Genomic DNA, 24,642 nt, shown 5'->3' on the forward strand with positions numbered 1-24,642 from the left:
AGCGACAGAGAGAGACAGAGACAGAGAGAGACAGAGACAGAGAGAGACAGAAAGAGAGACAGAGACAGAGACAGAAAGAGAGACAGAAAGAGAGACAGAAAGAGAGACAGAAAGAGAGACAGAGAGAGACAGAGACAGAGACAGAGAGACAGAGACAGGGAGACAGAGAGACAGAGAGAGAGACAGAGACACAGCGAGAGAGAAAGGATAAATAAAATAAAATACAAAAGGGGGAGGAGTCAACTGCTGCTGGCGACAAACAAGTCAAACAACAACAACTAGTGGAGTTGTCTGGTGGTCCAACTCTGTCCTTATAACATCAATGTGTTGTTGTCATCCTGTTAATAGTGTTCCTAGCCTATTTCATTCTGACATTTCACTGTTAGGATCTCCATCTAGGATGGAGCAGCAGCTGTAGAGTTTTAGCAGAGTTAGAGGACGGACCAAATGTTACTGCTGGATTAAACAGTACCGTGTACTGTACAGTCTGTGGCTCGTAATATTTTCATCCTAAATCCGTCTGGTGAGAGGCGAGAGAAGCCGAGGCCAAGGGAAGATTGGATCTCATCTCGTCTGTGTTGAATATACAACAGGTAAGTATAGCTTAGCTATTATTGTAAATCTGCCATCTAAGCCATGGGACAATACTAATGTCTCCATAGGGATGAATCTGTCCTCAATGCAACTCCTCTCTGAAGTTCAGGATTGATTTCTGGGTAAGTTTTCTGTTCTTCTGAGTTTTTTATTATTATTATAATATATACAACTAACCCACTGGGTGGACGAAACATTAGGAACACCTGCTCTTTCCATGACAGACTGACCAGGTGAATCCAGGTGAAAGCTATGATCCCTTATTGATGTCACTTGTTTAAATCCACTTCAAATCAGTGTAGATGAAGGGGAGGAGACGGGTTAAAGAAGGATTTTTAAGCCTTGAGACAATTGAGTTATGGATTGTGTCTGTGTGCCATTCAGAGGGTGAATGGGAAAGACGAAAGATTTAAGTGACTTTGAACAGGGTATGGTAGTAGGTGCCAGGCGCACCGGTTTGTGTCAAGAACTGCAACACTGATGGGTTTTTCATGCTCAACCGTTTCCTGTGTGTATTAAGAAAGGTCAACCACCCAAAGGACAAAAGTCAACTTGACACAACTCTGGGAAGCATTGGAGTCAACATGGGCCAGCATGTTGTGGAACGCTTTCGACAATTTGTAGAGCCCATGCCCTGATGAATTGAGGCTGTTCTGAGGGGGAAAGCGGGTGCAACTCAATATTAGGAAAGTGTTCCTAATGTTTTGTACTCTCAGTGATTTACTGTCATACATACAGTGCCTTGCGAAAGTATTCGGCCCCCTTGAACTTTGCGACCTTTTGCCACATTTCAGGCTTCAAACATAAAGATATAAAACGGTATTTTTTTTGTGAAGAATCAACAACAAGTGGGACACAATCATGAAGTGGAACGACATTTATTGGATATTTCAAACTTTTTTAACAAATCAAAAACTGAACAATTGGGCGTGCAAAATTATTCCGCCCCTTTACTTTCAGTGCAGCAAACTCTCTCCAGAAGTTCAGTGAGGATCTCTGAATGATCCAATGTTGACCTAAATGACTAATGATGATAAATACAATACACCTGTGTGTAATCAAGTCTCTATATAAATGCACCTTCACTGTGATAGTCTCAGAGGTCCGTTAAAAGCGCAGAGAGCATCATGAAGAACAAGGAACACACCAGGCAGGTCCGAGATACTGTTGTGAAGAAGTTTAAAGCCGGATTTGGATACAAAAAGATTTCCCAAGCTTTAAACATCCCAAGGAGCACTGTGCAAGCGATAATATTGAAATGGAAGGAGTATCAGACCACTGCAAATCTACCAAGACCTGGCCGTCCCTCTAAACTTTCAGCTCATACAAGGAGAAGACTGATCAGAGATGCAGCCAAGAGGCCCATGATCACTCTGGATGAACTGCAGAGATCTACAGCTGAGGTGGGAGACTCTGTCCATAGGACAACAATCAGTCAGTCGTATATTGCACAAATCTGGCCTTTATGGAAGAGTGGCAAGAAGAAAGCCATTTCTTAAAGATATCCATAAAAAGTGTTGTTTAAAGTTTGCCACAAGCCACCTGGGAGACACACCAAACATGTGGAAGAAGGTGCTCTGGTCAAATGAAACCAAAATTGAACTTTTTGGCAACAATGCAAAACGTTATGTTTGGCGTAAAAGCAACACAGCTGAACACACCATCCCCACTGTCAAACATGGTGGTGGCAGCATCATGGTTTGGGCCTGCTTTTCTTCAGCAGGGACAGGGAAGATGGTTAAAATTGATGGGAAGATGGATGGAGCCAAATACAGGACCATTCTGGAAGAAAACCTGATGGAGTCTGCAAAAGACCTGAGACTGGGATGGAGATTTGTCTTCCAACAAGACAATGATCCAAAACATAAAGCAAAATCTACAATGGAATGGTTCAAAAATAAACATATCCAGGTGTTAGAATGGCCAAGTCAAAGTCCAGACCTGAATCCAATCGAGAATCTGTGGAAAGAACTGAAAACTGCTGTTCACAAATGCTCTCCATCCAACCTCACTGAGCTCGAGCTGTTTTGCAAGGAGGAATGGGAAAAAATTTCAGTCTCTCGATGTGCAAAACTGATAGAGACATACCCCAAGCGACTTACAGCTGTAATCGCAGCAAAAGGTGGCGCTACAAAGTATTAACTTAAGGGGGCTGAATAATTTTGCACGCCCAATTTTTCAGTTTTTGATTTGTTAAAAAAGTTTGAAATATCCAATAAATGTCGTTCCACTTCATGATTGTGTCCCACTTGTTGTTGATTCTTCACAAAAAAATACAGTTTTATATCTTTATGTTTGAAGCCTGAAATGTGGCAAAAGGTCGCAAAGTTCAAGGGGGCCGAATACTTTCGCAAGGCACTGTATGTCTGTCCGAGTTACAGTGACTTATTCCACATTTTGTTACGTTACAGCCTTATTCTAAAATTGATCAAATATTTTTTTCCCTCATCAATCTTAAAACTATACTCCATAATGACAAAGCAAAAACGGGTTTTTAGAAATGATTGAATATTTATTTAAAATAAAAAAAAACTTAAATATTACGTTTACATAAGAATTCAGACCCTTTACTCAGAACTTTGTTGAAGCACCTTTGGCTGCAATTACAGCCTCGATTCTTCTTGGGTATGACGCAACAAGATTGGCACACCTGTATTTGGGGAGTTTCTCCCATTCTTCTCTGCAGATCCTCTCAAGCTCTGTTAGGTTGGATCGGGAGTGTCGCTGCACAGCTATTTTCAGGTCTCTCAAGAGATGTTTGATCGGGATCAAGTCCGGGCTCTGGCTGGGCCATTCAAGGACATTTAGAGACTTGTCCCGAAGCCACTCCTGCGTTGTCTTGGCTATGTGCTTAGGGTCGTTGTCCTGTTGGAAGGTGAACCTTCGCCCCAGTCTGAGGTCCTGAGGTCCTGAGGCTCTGGAGGTCCTGAGGCTCTGGAGCAGGTTTTCATCAAGGTTCTCCCATCTCCACAGAGGAACCCTGGAGCCATTAGGGTTGTTGGTCAACTCCCTGACCAAGGCCCTTCTCCTTAGTTTGGTCAGGCGGCCTCCAGCCCGGAGCCCCCAGTCCAGGGCCCGCAACGAGGGTCCCCGCACTGGAGGTGCCACCACAGTGGGGTGAGCCAGTGGTGGAGCGGAGTCTGCGTCCCGGAGCCGCCACCGCGGATGGATGCCCACCCAGACCCTCCCCTATAGGTTCAGGTTTTGTGGCCGGAATCCGCACATTTGGGGGTGGGTACTGTCACTCCCTGATTGGGAACCATACTTAGGTAGCCCTTTTCCCTCCTTTCTGTGTGGGAAGTTGTCTTTGTTTGTTGGCACTATAGCCCTTAAGCTTCACGGTTGTTTTTATATTGTTTATTGTTTTTGTCGGCGTCATCCTAATAAAAAGGAATATGTATGAGCACCTTGGTCCAGTTCTTTCAACAGCAGAACTTCCCACCACCAAAGGACCGTGGTAAAGAGGTTGTGTTATTTATTTGAGGTACTCTTCACTCTTTTGTTTGGGTTTCTACCCTGTGTTTGTTTTGTCTTCGTCCCCTTGCCTTTACACGGCACGCTGTCATTTGGGAAATAAAACCCCCTATTACGCATCCCTGCTCCTGTCTCCCGATGCATTTATTCCAGTGTGACAGCTGCAGACATTTTTTGGTACCCTTCCCAAGATCTGTGCCTCGACACAATCCTGTCTCGGAGCTCAACGGATAATTCCTTCGACCTCGTGGCTTGGTTTTTGCTCTGACATGCACTGTCAACTGTGGGACCTTATATAGACAGGTGTGTGCCTTTCCAAATCATGTCCAATCAATTGAATTTACCACAGGTGGACTCCAAGTAGTTGAATCATCTCATGGATGATCAATGGAAACAGGATGCACCTGAGCTTAATTTAGAGTTTCATCGCAAAGGGTCTGAATACTTATGTAAATAAGTTATTTTATTTTATATTCTTAAATAAATTTGCCACAATTTACAGAACCAGTCAAAAGTTTGGACAACCCTACTCATTCCAGGGTTTTTCATTATTTTGTACTATTTTTTACATTGTAAAACTATGAAATAACAGATATGGAATCATGTAGTAACGAAAGAAGTGTTAAACAAATCAAAATCTATTTTATATTTGAGATTCTTCAAAGTAGCCCCCCTTTGTCTTGATGACAGCTTTACACACTCTTGGCATTCTCTCAACCAGCTTCATGAGGTAGTCACCTGGAATGCATTTCAATGAACAGGTGTGCCTTGTTAAAAGTTAATTTGTGGAATTTATTTCCATCTGAATGCTTTTGAGCCAATCAGTTGTGTTGTGACAAGGTAGGGGTGGTTTCCAGAAGATAGCCCTATTTGGTAAAAAATACCAAAATCAGTATTATGGCAAGAACAGCTCAAATAAGCAAACAGAAATGACAGTCCATCATACTTTAACACATGAAGGTCAGTCAATACGGAACATTTCAAGAACTTTGAAAGTTTCTTCAAGTGCAGTCAAAAAAAACATCAAACGCTATGATGAAACTGGCTCTCATGAGGACCGCCACAGGAAAGGAAGATCCAGAGTTACCTCTGCTGCAGAGGATAAATACATTAGAGTTAACTGCACTTCAGATTGCTTCCCAAATAAATACTTCACAGAGTTCAAGTAACAGACACATCTCAACATCAACTGTTCAGAGGAGACTGTGTGAATCAGGCCTTCATGGTTGAATTGCTGCAAAGAGACCACTACTAAAGGACACCAATAATAAGAAGAGAATTGTTCGGGCAAAGAAACACAAGCAATGGACATTAGACCGGAGGACATTAGACCGGAGGACATTTTTGGTTCCAACCGCTGTGTCTTTGTGAGAAGCAGAGTAGGTGAACGGAGGATCTCCGCATGTGTGGTTCCCACCATGAAGCATGGAGGAGGAGGTGTGCTGGAGTGAGGGTGCATTGCTGGTGACACTGCCAGTGAATTATTTAGAATTCAAGGCACACTTAACCAGCATGGCTACCACATAATTCTGCAGTGATATGCCAATCACATCTGGTTTGGGCTTAGTGGATCTATCATTTGTTTTTCAACAGGACAATGACCCAAAACACAACTCTAGGCTGTGTAAGGGCTATTTGACCATGGACAGTGATGGAATGCTGCATCAGATGACCTGACCTCAACCCAATTGAGATGGTTTGGGATGAGTTGGACCGCAGAATGAAGGAAAAGCAGCATATGTGGGAACTCCTTCAAGACTGTTGGAAAAGCATTCATGAAGCTAGTTGAGAGAATACCAAGAGTGTGCAAAGCTTTCATCAAGGCAAATGGTGGCTACTTTGAATAATCTCAAATCTACTTGTTTAACACATTTTTGGTTACAACTTGACTTCATATGTTTTATTTCATAGTTTTGATGTCTTCACTATTATTCTACAATGTAGAAAATAGTAAAAAATAAAGAAAAACCCTGGAATAAGTAGGTGTGTCCAAACCGTTGACTGGTACTGTATAAAAACCTGTTTTCGCTTTGTCATTATGGGTTATTGTGTGTAGATTGATGAGGAAAATGTTTTCTTTAATCAATTTTAGAATAAGGCTGTAACATAACCAAATGTGGAATAAGACAAGGGGTCTGAATACTTTCTGAATGCACTGTAAATAGTACAGTTAAACAGTAGAGGTAAACAGTAGAGGTAAACAGTAGAGGTAAACAGTAGAAGTAGACAGTAGAGGTAAACAATAGAGGTAAACAGTAGAGGTAGACAGTAGAGGTAGAGAGTAGAGGTAGACAGTAGAGGTAAACAGTAGAGGTAGACAGTAGAGGTAAACAATACAGTTAAACAGTAGAGGTAGACAGTAGAGGTAGACAGTAGAGGTAGACAGTAGAGGTAGACAGTAGAGGTAGACAGTAGAGGTAAACAATACAGTTAAACAGTAGAGGTAGACAGTAGAGGTAGACAGTAGATGTAGACAGTAGAGGTAGACAGTAGAGGTAGACAGTAGAGGTAGACAGTAGAGGTAAACAGTAGAGGTAAAAAGTAGAGGTAAACAGTAGAGATAAACAGTGGAGGTAGACAGTAGAGGTAGACAGTAGAGGTAGACAGTAGATGTAGACAGTAGAGGTAGACAGTAGAGGTAGACAGTAGAGGTAGACAGTAGAGGTAAACAGTAGAGGTAAAAAGTAGAGGTAAACAGTAGAGATAAACAGTGGATTAGAGGTGTTTTATATTGACATGGTGTTAGCTCTCTCTCTCTCTTTGATTCCCAGCTGTATTGTGTCAGGGTGACAGGGTAAACTGTGTCTGTCTATGTAGAGCAGATTATCTCTCCAGCGTTTGACCGTCAGGATTATAACATGTTTACCACAGGATTACAGATTGCAGGGCGGAGAATGAACAAGTTGGCCTACATCCACCAGCCCAGTGACATCACCAGTTACATCAGGACAGCAGATAACTCTGGTGGTAGGGCACCAACACACAGCCTTCATTGACAACAGTTACATCCAGGGGAACCTGGTCCCCCAACACACAGCCTTCATTGACAACAGTTACATCCAGGGGAATCTGGTCCCCCAACACACAGCCTTCATTGACAACAGTTACATCCAGGGGAACCTGGTCCCCCAACACACAGCCTTCATTGACAACAGTTACATCCAGGGGAATCTGGTCCCCCAACACACAGCCTTCATTGACAACAGTTACATCCAGGGGAATCTGGTCCCCCAACACACAGCCTTCATTGACAACAGTTACATCCAGGGGAATCTGGTCCCCCAACACACAGCCTTCATTGACAACAGTTACATCCAGGGGAACCTGGTCCCCCAACAGCAGGCCCTACTTTACTACTGCCTATGTGATTGTGTTGCAGCAGGCCCTACTTTACTACAGGCCTATATGATTGTGTTGCAGCAGGCCCTACTTTACTACAGGCCTATATGATTGTGTTGCAGCAGGCCCTACTTTACTACAGGCCTATATGATTGTGTTGAAGCAGGCCCTACTTAACTATATGATGTGTTGCAGCAGGCCCTACTTTACTACAGGCCTATATGATTGTGTTGAAGCAGGCCCTACTTAACTATATTATGTGTTGCAGCAGGCCCTACTTAACTATATTATGTGTTGCAGCAGGCCCTACTTAACTATATGATTATGTTGCAGCAGGCCCTACTTAACTATATTATGTGTTGCAGCAGGCCCTACTTAAATATATGATTATGTTGCAGCAGGCCCTACTTAACTACAGGCCTATATGATTGTGTTCCAGCAGGCCCTACTTAACTATATGATTATGTTGCAGCAGGCCCTACTTAACTACAGGCCTATATGATTGTGTTCCAGCAGGCCCTATTTAACTATATGATTGTGTTGCAGCAGGCCCTACTTTACCATATGATTGTGTTGCAGCAGGCCCTACTTTACTACAGGTCTATATGATTGTGTTGCAGCAGGCCCAACTTAACTATATGATGTGTTGAAGCAGGCCCTACTTAACTACAGGTCTATATGATGTGTTGCAGCAGGCCCTACTTAACTACAGGTCTATATGATGTGTTGCAGCAGGCTCTACTTTACTACAGGCCTATATTATTGTGTTGCAGCAGGCCCTACTTTACTATATGATGTGTTGCAGCAGGCCCTACTTAACTATATGATGTGTTGCAGCAGGCCCTACTTTACTATATGATGTGTTGCAGCAGGCCCTACTTTACTATATGATGTGTTGCAGCAGGCCCTACTTTACTATATGATGTGTTGCAGCAGGCCCTACTTTACTATATGATGTGTTGCAGCAGGCCCACACATTTCAATATTTGATGTGTTGCAGCAGGCCCACACATTTCAATATTTGATGTGTTGCAGCAGGCCCTACTTTACTATATGATGTGTTGCAGCAGGCCCTACTTTACTATATGATGTGTTGAAGCAGGCCCTACTTTACTATATGATGTGTTGCAGCAGGCCCTACTTTACTATATGATGTGTTGCAGCAGGCCCTACTTTACTATATGATGTGTTGCAGCAGGCCCTACTTTACTATATGATGTGTTGCAGCAGGCCCTACTTTACTATATGATGTGTTGCAGCAGGCCCTACTTTACTATATGATGTGTTGCAGCAGGCCCTACTTTACTATATGATGTGTTGCAGCAGGCCCTACTTAACTATATGATGTGTTGCAGCAGGCCCTACTTTACTATATGATGTGTTGCAGCAGGCCCTACTTTACTATATGATGTGTTACAGCAGGCCCTACTTTACTATATGATGTGTTACAGCAGGCCCTACTTTACTATATGATGTGTTACAGCAGGCCCTACTTAACTATATGATGTGTTGCAGCAGGCCCTACTTTACTAGAACCCAATCACCATTCACTCTCCTCTCTTCCTCTTCTCTTCCCCCTTCCTCCTCTCTTCCCCATTCCTCTTCTCTCCTCTCTTCCTCTTCTCTCCTCCCTTTCTCTTCTCTCCTCCTTTTATCTTCTCTCCTCTCTTTCGCGACAGCCTGCCCCGGCCAAACCCTCCCCTAACTGGCAGACGCTGGGCCAATTCTGCGCCGCCCTATGGGACTCCCGATCACGGCCGGTTGTGATATAGCCCGGGATCGAACCAGAGTCTGTAGTGACGCCTCTAGCACTGAGATGCAGTTCCTTAGACCACAGGGCCACTCGGAAGCCTATATACTGCATCACTAGAACCAAGGTTAACTATCACTGTGTAGAGCATCACTAGAAACAAGGTTAACTATCACTGTGTAGAGCATCACTAGAAACAAGGTTAACTATCACCTTGTAGAGCATCACTAGAAACAAGGTTACCTATCACCTTGTAGAGCATCACTAGAAACAAGGTTGGTTTGGAACACTCTGGGGGCTTTTTCTATGCTTATGTTGATCTCCCATTCTTTACTCTCCACTCCTCTCCTCTGCCCCTCCTCTCCTCTCAGTGTGATGGTTCTCCTTCAGTTCCCCGGGCTGCGCCTGCGCCTGCTCCTCCCCCTCCTCCTCTCTTCCTCCTCCTCCTCCTCCTCCTCTCCTCTCAGTGTGATGGTTCTCCTTCAGTTCCCCAGGCTGCCCCTGCTTCTCCTCCCCCTCCTCCTCCCCCTGTCCTGTGATGCCTGTCCATCAGGATGTCACTGCTACAGCCTGACTGTAGAGTGTGGATCTCTAGGACTCAGAGAGATCCCACAGAGAGTTCCTGACACAACACAGGTAAATATATTGTAAAACACAGGTTTGTTTCGTTATAAATATTCACTTACCTTTGATGATCTTCATCAGAATGCACTACCAGGAATCCCAGCTCCAAAATACATGTTTTGTTTTGTTCGATAAAGTCCATCATTTATTTCCAAATACCTCCTTTTGTTAGCTTTTAGTAATCAAATCCAAACTCACGAGGCGCGGGCAAGTCCAGGCAAAAGTTCAGACGAAAAGTTCAAAAATGTATATTACATTTCGTAGAAACATGTCAAACGATGTATAGAATCAATCTTTAGGATGTTTTTAACATAAATCTTCAATAATGTTCCAACCGGAGAATTCCTCTGTCTTTAGAATTGCAATGGAACGCAGCTACCTCTCACGTGAGCGCGTGTGATCAGCTCATGCCACTCTGGCAGACCCCTTACTCAAACAGTTCTCATTTGCCACCACTTCACAGCAGAAGCCTCATACAAGGTTATATAGACTGTTGACATCTAGTGGAAGCCGTAGGAAGTGCAATATGACCCCATAGACACTGTATATTTGATAGGCAATGAGTTGTAAAACTACAAACGTCAGATTTCCCACTTCCTGGTTGAATTCTTCTCAGGTTTTCACCTGCCATATGAGTTCTGTTATATTCACAGACATAATTCAAGTGTTCGAGTGTTTTCTATCCAATACTACTAATAATATGCATATATTCGCATCTGGGCTTGAGTAGCAGGGAGTTTTCTCTGGGCACGCTTTTCATCCGAACGTGAAAATGCAACCCCCTATCCCAAACAGGTTTTAAGGATCCGCCCCTTATTCAATTTTCGCCTAAAATGACTTGGTAGACTGGTAGACTATAGCAGCTAAATTCTCCTCAGTGTAGTAATGACATGGTAGACTACAGCAGCTAAATTCTCCTCAGAGTAGTAATGACATGGTAGACTACAGCAGCTAAATTCTCCTCAGTGTAGTAATGACATGGTAGACTACAGCAGCTAAATTCTCCTCAGAGTAGTAATGACATGGTAGACTACAGCAGCTAAATTCTCCTCAGTGTAGTAATGACATGGTAGACTACAGCAGCTAAATTCTCATCAGTGTAGTATTGACTTGGTAGACTGGTAGACTACAGCAGCTAAATTCTCCTCAGTGTAGTAATGACTTGGTAGACTGGTAGACTATAGCAGCTAAATTCTCCTCAGTGTAGTAATGACTTGGTAGACTGGTAGACTACAGCAGCTAAATTGTCCTCAGTGTAGTATTGATTTGGTAGACTGGTAGACTATAGCAGCTAAATTGTCCTCGGTGTAGAATTGACTTGGTAGACTGGTAGACTATAGCAGCTAAGTTCTCCTCAGTGTAGTAATGACATGTAGACTATAGTAGCCAAGTTCTCCTCAGTGTAGTAATGACTTGGTTGACTGGTAGAATATAGCAGCTGAATTCTACTCAATGACTTGTAGACTATAGCAGCTAAGTTCTCCTCAGTGTAGTATTGACTTGGTAGACTGGTAGACTATAGCAGCTAAATTGTCCTCAGTGTAGTAATGACTTGTATATTATAGCAGCCAAGTTCTCCTCAGTGTAGTAATGACTTGTAGACTATAGCAGCTAAATTCTCCTCAGTGTAGTATTGACTTGGTAGACTGGTAGACTATAGCAGCTAAATTGTCCTCAGTGTAGTAATGACTTGTAGATTATAGCAGCCAAGTTCTCCTCAGTGTAGTAATGACTTGTAGACTATAGCAGCTAAATTCTCCTCAGTGTAGTATTGACTTGGTAGACTGGTAGACTATAGCAGCTAAATTCTCATCAGTGTAGTAATGACATGGTAGACTGGTAGACATGTAGACTATAGTAGCCAAGTTCTCCTCAGTGTAGTAATGACTTGGTTGACTGGTAGAATATAGCAGCTGAATTCTACTCAATGACTTGTAGACTATAGCAGCTAAGTTCTCCTCAGTGTAGTATTGACTTGGTAGACTGGTAGACTATAGCAGCTAAATTGTCCTCAGTGTAGTAATGACTTGTAGACTATAGCAGCCAAGTTCTCCTCAGTGTAGTAATGACTTGTAGACTATAGCAGCCAAGTTCTCCTCAGTGTAGTAATGACTGGTAGACTACAGCAGCTAAATTCTCCTCAGTGTAGTAATGACTTGTAGACTACAGCAGCTAAATTCTCCTCAGTGTAGTAATGACTTGTTGACTACAGCAGCTAAATTCTCCTCACTGTAGTAATGACTTGTAGACTATAGCAGCCAAGTTCTCCTCAGTGTAGTAATGACTTGTACACTATAGCAGCTAAATTCTCCTCAGTGTAGTAATGACTTGTAGACTATAGCAGCCAAGTTCTCCTCAGTGTAGTAATGACTTGTAGACTACAGCAGCTAAATTCTCCTCAGTGTAGTAATGACTTGGTCGACTGGTAGACTATAGCAGCCAAGTTCTCCTCAGTGTAGTAATGACTTGTACTCTATATCAGCTAAATTGTCCTCAGTGTAGTATTGACTTGGTAGACTGGTAGACTATAGCAGCTAAATTGTCCTCAGTGTAGTAATGACTTGTAGACTATAGCAGCCAAGTTCTCCTCAGTGTAGTAATGACTTGTAGACTGTATCAGCTAAATTCTCCTCCGTGTAGTAATGACTTGTAGACAGGTAGACTATAGCAGCTGAATTCTCCTCAGTGTAGTAATGACTTGTACACTATAGCAGCTGAATTCTCCTCAGTGTAGTAATGACTTGTAGACTATATCAGCTAAATTCTCCTCTGTGTAGTAATGACTTGTAGACTGGTAGACTATAGCAGCCAAGTTTTCCTCAGTGTAGTATTGACTTGGTAGACTGGTAGACTATAGCAGCTGAATTCTCCTCCGTGTAGTATTGACTTGGTAGACTGGTAGACTATAGCAGCTAAATTGTCCTCAGTGTAGTAATGACTTGTAGACTATAGCAGCTAAATTCTCCTCAGTGTAGTAATGACTTGTAGACTATAGCAGCTAAGTTCTCCTCAGTGTAGTAATGACATGGTAGACTACAGCAGCTAAATTCTCCTCAGTGTAGTAATGACTTGTAGACTATAGCAGCTAAATTGTCCTCAGTGTAGTATTGATTTGGTAGACTGGTAGACTATAGCAGCTAAATTGTCCTCGGTGTAGAATTGACTTGGTAGACTGGTAGACTATAGCAGCTAAGTTCTCCTCAGTGTAGTAATGACATGTAGACTATAGTAGCCAAGTTCTCCTCAGTGTAGTAATGACTTGGTTGACTGGTAGAATATAGCAGCTGAATTCTACTCAATGACTTGTAGACTATAGCAGCTAAGTTCTCCTCAGTGTAGTATTGACTTGGTAGACTGGTAGACTATAGCAGCTAAATTGTCCTCAGTGTAGTAATGACTTGTATATTATAGCAGCCAAGTTCTCCTCAGTGTAGTAATGACTTGTAGACTATAGCAGCTAAATTCTCCTCAGTGTAGTATTGACTTGGTAGACTGGTAGACTATAGCAGCTAAATTGTCCTCAGTGTAGTAATGACTTGTAGATTATAGCAGCCAAGTTCTCCTCAGTGTAGTAATGACTTGTAGACTATAGCAGCTAAATTCTCCTCAGTGTAGTATTGACTTGGTAGACTGGTAGACTATAGCAGCTAAATTCTCATCAGTGTAGTAATGACATGGTAGACTGGTAGACATGTAGACTATAGTAGCCAAGTTCTCCTCAGTGTAGTAATGACTTGGTTGACTGGTAGAATATAGCAGCTGAATTCTACTCAATGACTTGTAGACTATAGCAGCTAAGTTCTCCTCAGTGTAGTATTGACTTGGTAGACTGGTAGACTATAGCAGCTAAATTGTCCTCAGTGTAGTAATGACTTGTAGACTATAGCAGCCAAGTTCTCCTCAGTGTAGTAATGACTTGTAGACTATAGCAGCCAAGTTCTCCTCAGTGTAGTAATGACTGGTAGACTACAGCAGCTAAATTCTCCTCAGTGTAGTAATGACTTGTAGACTACAGCAGCTAAATTCTCCTCAGTGTAGTAATGACTTGTTGACTACAGCAGCTAAATTCTCCTCACTGTAGTAATGACTTGTAGACTATAGCAGCCAAGTTCTCCTCAGTGTAGTAATGACTTGTACACTATAGCAGCTAAATTCTCCTCAGTGTAGTAATGACTTGTAGACTATAGCAGCCAAGTTCTCCTCAGTGTAGTAATGACTTGTAGACTACAGCAGCTAAATTCTCCTCAGTGTAGTAATGACTTGGTCGACTGGTAGACTATAGCAGCCAAGTTCTCCTCAGTGTAGTAATGACTTGTACTCTATATCAGCTAAATTGTCCTCAGTGTAGTAATGACTTGTAGACTATAGCAGCCAAGTTCTCCTCAGTGTAGTAATGACTTGTAGACTATATCAGCTAAATTCTCCTCCGTGTAGTAATGACTTGTAGACAGGTAGACTATAGCAGCTGAATTCTCCTCAGTGTAGTAATGACTTGTACACTATAGCAGCTGAATTCTCCTCAGTGTAGTAATGACTTGTAGACTATATCAGCTAAATTCTCCTCTGTGTAGTAATGACTTGTAGACTGGTAGACTATAGCAGCCAAGTTTTCCTCAGTGTAGTATTGACTTGGTAGACTGGTAGACTATAGCAGCTGAATTCTCCTCCGTGTAGTATTGACTTGGTAGACTGGTAGAGTATAGCAGCTAAATTGTCCTCAGTGTAGTAATGACTTGTAGACTATAGCAGCTAAATTCTCCTCAGTGTAGTAATGACTTGTAGACTATAGCAGCTAAGTTCTCCTCAGTGTTGTAATGACTTGTAGACTATATCAGCTAAGTTCTCCTCAGGGGCGTAATGTGACTCAGAGTGTGTATTAATGTCGGGCTGTCCCTCTTCTCCACCCAGACAGTATTCCTGCAGGATAATGCTATTGTCCACATCCGTCGTTTGGACCTGTCAGGGCTGGACCGGCTGCTCTACCTCTACCTGCAGAACAACAGCATCTCAGCCTTGGAGCCTGGGGCTTTCCTGGCTCAGGGCCCGCTGATAGAGTTAGCCCTCAATGGGAACCTCATCCACCTGCTAACCCCCGACACCTTCACCGGCCTGGTCCACCTCCGCATTCTCTACCTGGCGGCCAATCAGATCACACGGCTGCATGATCACACCTTTACTGGGCTGCAGGTCAGTCTCAAACCGTGACCCTTGACCTCTAACCCCTGAACCCTACACAAACATGACATTTGAAGGTCTGCAGATCAGTAGGAAACACTACCCTTGGCCCTTAACCCTTGGCCCTTAACCCTTGGCCCTGAACCCTTGGCCCTTAAACCCTTGGCCCTTAACCCTTGGCCCTTAAACCCTTGGCCCTTAACCCTTGGCCCTTAACCCTTGGCCCTTAACCCTTGGCCCTGAACCCTTAACCCTTGGCCCTTAAACCCTTGGCCCTTAACCCTTGGCCCTGAACCCTGAACCCTTGGCCCTTAAACCCTTGGCCCTTAACCCTTGGCCCTTAACCCTTGGCCCTTAACCCTTGGCCCTGAACCCTTGGCCCTTAAACCCTTGGCCCTTAACCCTTGGCCCTTAACACTTGGCCCTTAACCCTTGGCCCAGAACCCTTAACCCTTGGCCCTTAAACCCTTGGCCCTTAAACCCTTGGCCCTTAAACCCTTGGCCCTTAACCCTTGGCCCTGAAACCTTGGCCCTTAACCCTTGGCACTGAACCCTTAACCCTTAACCCTTGTTCTACAATGTCCGTGCCCCATTGTGGAAATCTAATGAATAATAATAAAAAGTTGTCATCCAAATCCGACTGTTTAAACTAGAGATATTTATATCAAACAGCAAAATTATCCTTGGTGGGACTTTCTTAAAACAATTCCATATGTTAGTTTAGAACCGGGATTAGACTGTAGAGAGTTAACCCTACAGAACCCCCCCTCCCTCCAACGGTTTAGAACCGGGATTAGAATGTAGAGGGTTAACCCTATAGAACCCCCCCCTCCCTCCAACGGTTTAGACAGGGATTAGACTGTAGAGGGTTAACCCTACAGAAACCCCCCTCCCTCCAACGGTTTAGACAGGGATTAGACTGTAGAGGGTTAACCCTACAGAACAGAGTCTACACCTGACCCCTAGCCTCTAACCCCCCTCACAGAGTCGACACCTGACCCCTAACCTCTAACCCCCCCACAGTCTACACCTGACCCCTAACCTCTACCCCCCACAGAGTCTACAGGAGCTACACCTCCAGGAGAACAGTATAGAGGTGCTGGGTGACCAAGCTCTGGCTGGACTCTCCTCCCTGGCTCTCCTGGACCTCAGCAGGAACCAGCTCCACACCCTCGGACCAGCCTCCCTACAGCCCCTCGTCAGCCTGCAGGTCCTCAGAGTCACAGGTACAGGGAAGGGCACGTCCTAAACTCCCTCCGTAGCTAGCTTGTAAAATGTTGCTAGTGGTGATATAGCACAACTAGTCCCGGCGGGTCGCCAGGTGTGTTTGTGATCAGAGGACCACTGGTTCAATCCCAGTAAGGGGACAGTGAAGGAATAGAAAGCAGGAATATCATTTTAAACACAACTGACTGGGACCGGAGACAGAATTACATAAATGAACCCTCCTCTACAGAGAACCCGTGGCGGTGTGACTGTGCGCTCCAGTGGCTGAGGTCGTGGATTGATGCTGAGGGTCAGAGGTTTCTGAGCTGGTCAGAGCGTCGTCTGCTGTGTGCCGAACCCCCCCGCCTGGCCTACCTCAGTCTGCTGGAGGTGGCAGCTAACAGCCTGGTCTGTACTACACACACCACACACCTGTACTACACACACCTGTACTACACACACACACACACACACACACACACACACCTGTAGACACACCTGTACACACACCTGTACACACACCTGTACACACACCTGTACTACACACACACACCTGTACACACACACCTGTACTACACACACACACACACACACACACACACACACACCTGTGCACACACACACACACACACACACACCTGTGCACACACACACACACACACACACACACACACACACCTGTGCACACACACACACACACACACACACCTGTGCACACACACACACACACACACACACACACACACACACACACACACACACACACACACACACACACACACACACACACCTGTGCACACACACACACACACACACACACACACACACACCTGTGCACACACACACACACACACACACACACACACACACACACACACCTGTACACACACTCACACCTGTACACACACACACACCTGTACTACACACACACACACACACACACACACACACACACACACACACACACACACACACACACACACACACACACACACACACACACACACACACACACACACACACACACACACACACCTGTACAAACACACCTGTACTACACACACACACCTGTACAACACACACACACACACACCTGTACTACACACCTGTACACACACACACATGTACACACACACACACCTGTAAACACACCTGTACACCAGAGGGCCATCCTCCTCTGTGAATTTCATAAAAATTAAAATTGTGGAATATTTTTTAAGTAATAATTTTTTAGATAAAACCATACTAAATATATTCACATCACCAAATAACTGATTAAAACACTGTTTTGTGATGACGTTCTACAGTAGCCTCAACAGCACTCTGTAGGGTAGCACCATGGCTTGAGGACAGCTAGCTTCCATCCTCCTCTGGCTACATTGACTTCAATACAAAACCTAGGAGGTTCATGGCTCTCACCCCCTTTCAAGGTCCTAAAAAAATATCATAACCGCCATCGATAAGAGACATTACTGTGCAGCCGTATTCATCGACCTCGCCAAGGCTTTCGACTCTGTCAATCACAACATTCTTATTGTCAGACTCAACAGCCTTGGTTTCTCAAATGACTGCCTCGCCTGGTTCACCAACTACAGTGCCTTGCGAAAGTATTCGGCCCCCTTGAACTTTGCGACCTTTTGCCACATTTCAGGCTTCAAACATAAAGATATAAAACTGTATTTTTTTGTGAAGAATCAACAACAAGTGGGACACAATCATGAAGTGGAACGACATTTATTGGATATTTCAAACTTTTTTAACAAATCAAAAACTGAAAAATTGGGCGTGCAAAATTATTCAGCCCCCTTAAGTTAATACTTTGTAGAGCCACCTTTTGCTGCGATTACAGCTGTAAGTCGCTTGGGGTATGTCTCTATCAGTTTTGCACATCAAGAGACTGACATTTTTTCCCATTCCTCCTTGCAAAACAGCTCGAGCTCAGTGAGGTTGGATGGAGAGCATTTGTGAACAGCAGTTTTCAGTTCTTTCCACAGATTCTCGATTGGATTCAGGTCTGGACTTTGACTTGGCCATTCTAACACCTGGATATGTTTATTTTTGAACCATTCCATTGTAGATTTTGCTTTATGTTTTGGATCATTGTCTTGTTGGAAGACAAATCTCCGTCCCAGTCTCAGGTCTTTTGCAGACTCCATCAGGTTCTTCCAGAATGGTCCTATATTTGGCTCCATCCATCTTCCCATCAATTTTAACAATCTTCCCTGTCCCTGCTGAAGAAAAGCAGGCCCAAACCATGATGCTGCCACCACCATGTTTGACAGTGGGGATGGTGTGTTCAGCTGTGTTGCTTTTACGCCAAACATAACGTTTTGCATTGTTGCCAAAAAGTTCAATTTTGGTTTCATCTGACCAGAGCACCTTCTTCCACATGTTTAGTGTGTCTCCCAGGTGGATTGTGGCAAACTTTAAATGACACTTTTTATGGATATCTTTAAGAAATGGCTTTCTTCTTGCCACTCTTCCCATAAAGGCCAGATTTGTGCAATATACGACTGATTGTTGTCCTATGGACAGAGTCTCCCACCTCAGCTGTAGATCTCTGCAGTTCATCTAGAGTGATCATGGGCCTCTTGGCTGCATCTCTGATCAGTCTTCTCCTTGTATGAGCTGAAAGTTTAGAGGGACGGCCAGGTCTTGGTAGATTTGCAGTGGTCTGATACACCTTCCATTTCAATATTATCGCTTGCACAGTGCTCCTTGGGATGTTTAAAGCTTGGGAAATCTTTTTGTATCCAAATCCGGCTTTAAACTTCTTCACAACAGTATCTCGGACCTGCCTGGTGTGTTCCTTGTTCTTCATGATGCTCTCTGCGCTTTTAACGGACCTCTGAGACTATCAGAGTGCAGGTGCATTTATACGGAGACTTGATTACACACAGGTGGATTGTATTTATCATCATTAGTCATTTAGGTCAACATTGGATAATTCAGAGATCCTCACTGAACTTCTGGAGAGAGTTTGCTGCACTGAAAGTAAAGGGGCTGAATAATTTTGCACTCCCAATTTTTCAGTTTTTGATTTGTTAAAAAGGTTTGAAATATCCAAAAAATGTCGTTCCACTTCATGATTGTGTCCACTTGTTGTTGATTCTTCACAAAAAAATACAGTTTTATATCTTTATGTTTGAAGCCTGAAATGTGGCAAAAGGTCGCAAAGTTCAAGGGGGCCGAATATTTTCGCAAGGCACTGTACTTCTCTGACAGAGTTAATTGTGTCAAATCGGAGGGCCTGTTGTCCAGACCTCTTGCACTCTATGGGGGTGCTACAGGGTTCAATTCTCGGGCCGACTCTCTTCTCTGTATACATCAATGATGTCACTCTTGCTGCTGGCGATTATCTGATCCACTTCTACACAGACGACACCATTCTGTATACATCTGGCCCTTCTTTGGACACTGTGTTAACTAACCTCCAGACCAGCTTCAATGCCATACAACACTCCTTCCGTGGCCTCCAACTGCTCTTAAATGCAAGTAAAACGAAATGCATGCGATTCAACCAATCGCTGCCCGCACCTGCCCGCCCGACTAGTATCACTACCCTGGACGGTTCTGACTTAGAATATGTGGACAACTACAAATACCTAGATGTCTGGTTAGACTGTAAACTCTCCTTCCAGACTCACATTAAGCATCTCCAATCCAAAATGTAATTATTTCGCAACAACGCATCCTTCACTCATGCTGCCAAACATACCCTCGTAAAACTGACCATCCTACCGATCCTTTGGCTTTGGCAATGTCATCTATAAAATTGCCCCCAACACTCTACTCAACACATTGGATGCAGTCTAACACAGCACCATCCGTTTTGTCACCAAAGCCCCAGATATTATCCACCACTCTCGTTGGCTGGCCATCGCTTCATACTCGACGCCAAACCCACCCATTCATCTCTCTCCTCCGCCTGTCTGTCTCCCTTTCTATCAGTCTCAATCACATTCACCTCTAGGTGGGCCAGGCTTCCTAATGAGATGCGATAGGGTGGGCCAGGCCTCCTAATGAGATGCGGTAGGGTGGGCCAGGCCCCCTAATGAGATACTGTAGGGTGGGCCAGGCCTCCTAATGAGATGCAATAGGGTGGGCCAGGCCCCCTAATGAGATGCGGTAGGGTGGGCCAGGCCTCCTAATGAGATGCGATAGGGTGGGCCAGGCCTCCTAATGAGATGTGGTAGGGTGGGCCAGGCCTCCTAATGAGATGCGATAGGGTTGGCCAGGCAAACCTAATGAGATGTGGTAGGGTGGGCCAGGCCTCCTAATGAGATACAGTAGGGTGGGCCAGGCCTCCTAATGAGATGCAATAGGGTGGGCCAGGCCCCCTAATGAGATGTTGGACTAATGACTACACCCTAGATCAGCTAGATACAGGTAAGAGTGTGCATGCAGGTATTGAATGTCTCTGTCTGTCATCTCAAATTTGTCTCTCGACCTGTGTGCACCTACGTTGTAAACTTTCATTCATAGGCCAGGTTGTATCAACCTCATGAAGAGTACAGGGAACAGTAGAGTATCATGTAGCAACCTAAACCTATTGATGTTACATTGACCTGGGTGGATATGAATGACAGTAACCTAAATCTATTGATGTTACATTGGACTGGGTGAATGACAGTAACCTAAACCTATCATTGTTACATTGAGCTGGGTGGATATGAATGACAGTAACCTAAACCTATTGATGTTACATTGAACTGGGTGAATGACAGTAACCTAAACCTGTCACTGTTACATTGAACTGGGTGGATATGAATGACAGTAACCTAAACCTGTCACTGTTACATTGAACTGGGTGAATGACAGTAACCTAAACCTGTCACTGTTACATTGAGCTGGGTGGATATGAATGACAGTAACCTAAACCTGTCACTGTTACATTGAACTGGGTGGATATGAATGACAGTCATCCAATATGCTGTAATAGAAATAAGGCCGTGCTCATGAAAACAAGTCTTAAACCGCACTTACCACCACTACTGTACACACACACACACACACACACACACACACACACACACACACACACACACACACACACACACACACACACACACACACACACACACACACACACACACACACGTACACGCACACCTGTACACACACGCACACAGAGAAACACACACACATCCCATAACACACACACACACTTGTACACGTTCCTCCACATGTCATCCATGGTGATCTTGATCCTACAGGTGTGTATCCCTCCTGTGTTACACCTGGAGCCCAGCCATCTCACTGTGCAGCTGGGAGAGAGTCTCAGAGTGGCCTGTCAGGCCTCTGGATACCCCCGGCCCCTGGTCACCTGGAGAAAGATCTCAATGGGCAGGGCACTGCTAGGGCCCAGAGGACTGCTGCAGGAGCTGGGAGGAGAGGGGGACATGAGGAGACAGGAGCTGGGAGGAGAGGGGGTGAAGAGGAGACAGGAGCTGGGAGGAGAGGGGGTGAAGAGGAGACAGGAGCTGGGAGGAGAGGGGATGAAGAGGAGACAGGAGCTGGGAGGAGAGGGGGTGAAGAGGAGACAGGAGCTGGGAGGAGAGGGGATGAAGAGGAGACAGGAGCAGGGAGGAGAGGGGGACATGAGGAGACAGGAAAGAGGAGGAGGGGTAGCAAGGGATGTGCGGGGGCCAGTTGGCGTGGCGACAGAGGACGAAGTGGAGGGGGGAGAGAGGGAGAGCTTCGACCCAGACACAGGAAGTGGAATGCTGTACCTAAGCAACGTGACGGTGGCTCACGCCGGGCACTACGTGTGCGAGGCCTTGAACCCTGGGGGCGTGGCCCATATGACCTTTCACCTCGCCATCAACATGACATCATCAACCGCACTCTGGCCTCGGCTGCACTCCGCCTCGTCGTCCCTCTACCTGGGGGAGGTGGTCGGGGTCAGCCAAGAGCCCCTGTACGAGGTGGGCAGTATGGACTTCTCGGCTCTGGGCCCGGCCACTCAGACAGTCATCGCAGTGAGCATCTCTCTGCTGGTTCTGATTGTTCTGCTTCTACTGCTTATGATCTACAGTCGCCAGCAGCAACACAAACAGGTCTGGACATGTCTTACTACTCAATACACCCTTCAGTATGTAGTACTAACTGCATACTACTCAGTACACCCATCAGTACTTAGTACTAACTGCATACTACTCAATACACCCTTCAGTATGTAGTGCTAACTGCATACTACTCAATACACCCTTCAGTATGTAGTACTAACTGCATACTACACAGTACACCCTTCAGTATGTAGTACTAACTGCATACTACTCAATACGCCCTTCAGTGTGTAGTACTAACTGCATACTACTCAATACACCCTTCCGTATGTAGTACTAACTGCATACTACTCAATACACCCTTCAGTATGTAGTACTAACTGCATACTACTCAGTACACCCTTCAGTATGTAGTACTAACTGCATACTACTCAGTACTCCCTTCAGTATGTAGTACTAACTGCATACTACTCAATACACCCTTCAGTATGTAGTGCTAACTGCATACTACTCAATACACCCTTCAGTATGTAGTACTAACTGCATACTACACAATACACCCTTCAGTATGTAGTACTAACTGCATACTACTCAGTACACCCTTCAGTATGTAGTACTAACTGCATACTACTCAGTACACCCTTCAGTATGTAGTACTAACTGCATATTACTCAGTACACCCTTCAGTATGTAGTACTAACTGCATACTACTCAGTACACCCTTCAGTATGTAGTACTAACTGCATACTACTCAGTACACCCTTCAGTATGTAGTACTAACTGCATACTACTCAGTACACCCTTCAGTATGTAGTACTAACTGCATACTACTCAATACACCCTACAGTATGTAGTACTAACTGCATACTACTCAATACACCCTTCAGTATGTAGTACTAACTGCATACTACTCAGTACACCCTTCAGTATGTAGTACTAACTGCATACTACTCAATACACCCTACAGTATGTAGTACTAACTGCATACTACTCAATACACCCTACAGTATGTAGTACTAACTGCATACTACTCAATACACCCTTCAGTATGTAGTACTAACTACATACTACTCAGTACACCCTTGTGTTAATGTGTGTTGTGTTGATGTGTTTTGCCAAATGTTTGTTATAGAGTGTAAAGCAGAACATGTGCCAGTAGTACTGCAGATCTGGTGTCTGGTTCTACTAAATGAGTTACAGGTGTGGGTCATGGGACAGTTTTAGTGTGTAAACAATTGGGAAAAACTGCAATGTATTAATATGTGTTGTGTTAATGTGTGTTGTGTTAATGTGTGTTGTGTTAATGTGTTAATGTGTTAATGTGTGTTGTGTTAATGTGTGTTGTGTTAATGTGTGTTGTGTTAATATGTTAATGTGTTAATGTGTGTTGTGTTAATGTGTGTTGTGTTGTGTTAATGTGTGTTGTGTTAATGTGTTAATGTGTTCATGTGTGTTGTGTTAATATGTGTTGTGTTAATGTGTGTTGTGTTAATGTGTGTTGTGTTAATGTGTTAATGTGTTAATGTGTGTTGTGTTAATGTGTTAATGTGTGTTGTGTTAATGTGTGTTGTGTTAATGTGTGTTGTGTTAATGTGTGTTGATGTGTGTTGTGTTGATGTGTGTTGTGTTGATGTGTGTTGTGTTAATGTGTGTTGTGTTAATGTGTTAATATGTGTATTACCAGCCATTCTGCAGCAGTAGTAGAAACAGCAGTAAGGAAGAGAGGATCCTGTACGTTAATAACTACTCAGACGGCCCCACCACCTTCTCTCAGCTGGAAGAGTACCGCGACGGCGCTGGACACGAGAGGTACATCCTCAACTGCTCCCGCCCCGGCTCCGCCCTGCCAACACAGGCAGGGCTCCCAGCCAATCAGCAGGGGGTGCTGGTACTACAGGAAGGTATTCATGCCCAGGTTAGGAAGGTAATTAACCTTTTACATTATGCAACAGAAAAGTCCTATAAAATACTCAAAATAGGATTGTTAAACACAGTGGAGCTAAAACTTTTTTTTGGCTTTATATTCTAACATTTTTGGTTTAAGATCAAATGTTTTATATGAGGCGACAGTACAGAATGTCACCTTTTATAAGTGGAAATTTTCATACAAAACTGTTTTACCGTTTAGAGAAGAATGTACTTTATGTGTCTCTCCTTTTGAAGGTGTCATACATGTTTAAAAAATGTATTTATAGCGTTTTACATTTAGTCAAAAGTTTAGTATTTGGTCCTATATTCCTAGAACGCAATGATTGCATCAACTTTCTGACTCTACAAACTTGGATGCATTTGCAGTTTGTTTGTTTGTGTTTTGGATTATGTTGTGCCCAATAGAAATTAATGGTAAACAATGTATTGTGTAATTTTAGAGTACATCTTATTGTAAATAAGAATATAATGTTTCTGAACACTTCTACGTGAATTTTGTTGTTCCCATGATTACAGGTAATCATGAATGAATCATGAATAATG

The 24,642-nt window shown here is 44.0% G+C and overlaps 1 protein-coding gene across 4 annotated transcripts in view; it reads left to right on the forward strand.

Moving 5' to 3' along the window:
- Window positions 1-266: 266 nt before the first annotated feature.
- The window catches only part of LOC118944837 (leucine-rich repeat-containing protein 24-like), a 29,128-nt gene continuing 4,752 nt past the window's right edge, over window positions 267-24,642 (forward strand). The window contains exons 1-10 of one of the 4 annotated variants that reach the window (XM_090226055.1): window positions 508-593; window positions 663-716; window positions 6,940-7,035; window positions 9,087-9,284; window positions 9,529-9,793; window positions 14,690-14,968; window positions 16,014-16,182; window positions 16,413-16,570; window positions 21,379-22,221; window positions 23,855-24,094. In XM_090226055.1, the coding sequence (XP_090082181.1) occupies window positions 9,533-9,793; window positions 14,690-14,968; window positions 16,014-16,182; window positions 16,413-16,570; window positions 21,379-22,221; window positions 23,855-24,094 (1,950 nt within the window). In that variant the 5' untranslated portion in view covers window positions 508-593; window positions 663-716; window positions 6,940-7,035; window positions 9,087-9,284; window positions 9,529-9,532. Of the gene's footprint in view, window positions 594-662; window positions 717-6,939; window positions 7,036-9,086; window positions 9,285-9,343; window positions 9,794-14,689; window positions 14,969-16,013; window positions 16,183-16,412; window positions 16,571-21,378; window positions 22,222-23,854; window positions 24,095-24,642 lie in introns of those variants that run through there. The other 3 variants (XM_090226056.1, XM_090226053.1, XM_090226054.1) reach the window with 3 other exon arrangements.

The sequence above is a fragment of the Oncorhynchus mykiss genome, chromosome 28 (genome assembly GCF_057628025.1).
Source record: "Oncorhynchus mykiss isolate SJ-2025 chromosome 28, ASM5762802v1, whole genome shotgun sequence".
NCBI lineage: Eukaryota > Metazoa > Chordata > Actinopteri > Salmoniformes > Salmonidae > Oncorhynchus > Oncorhynchus mykiss.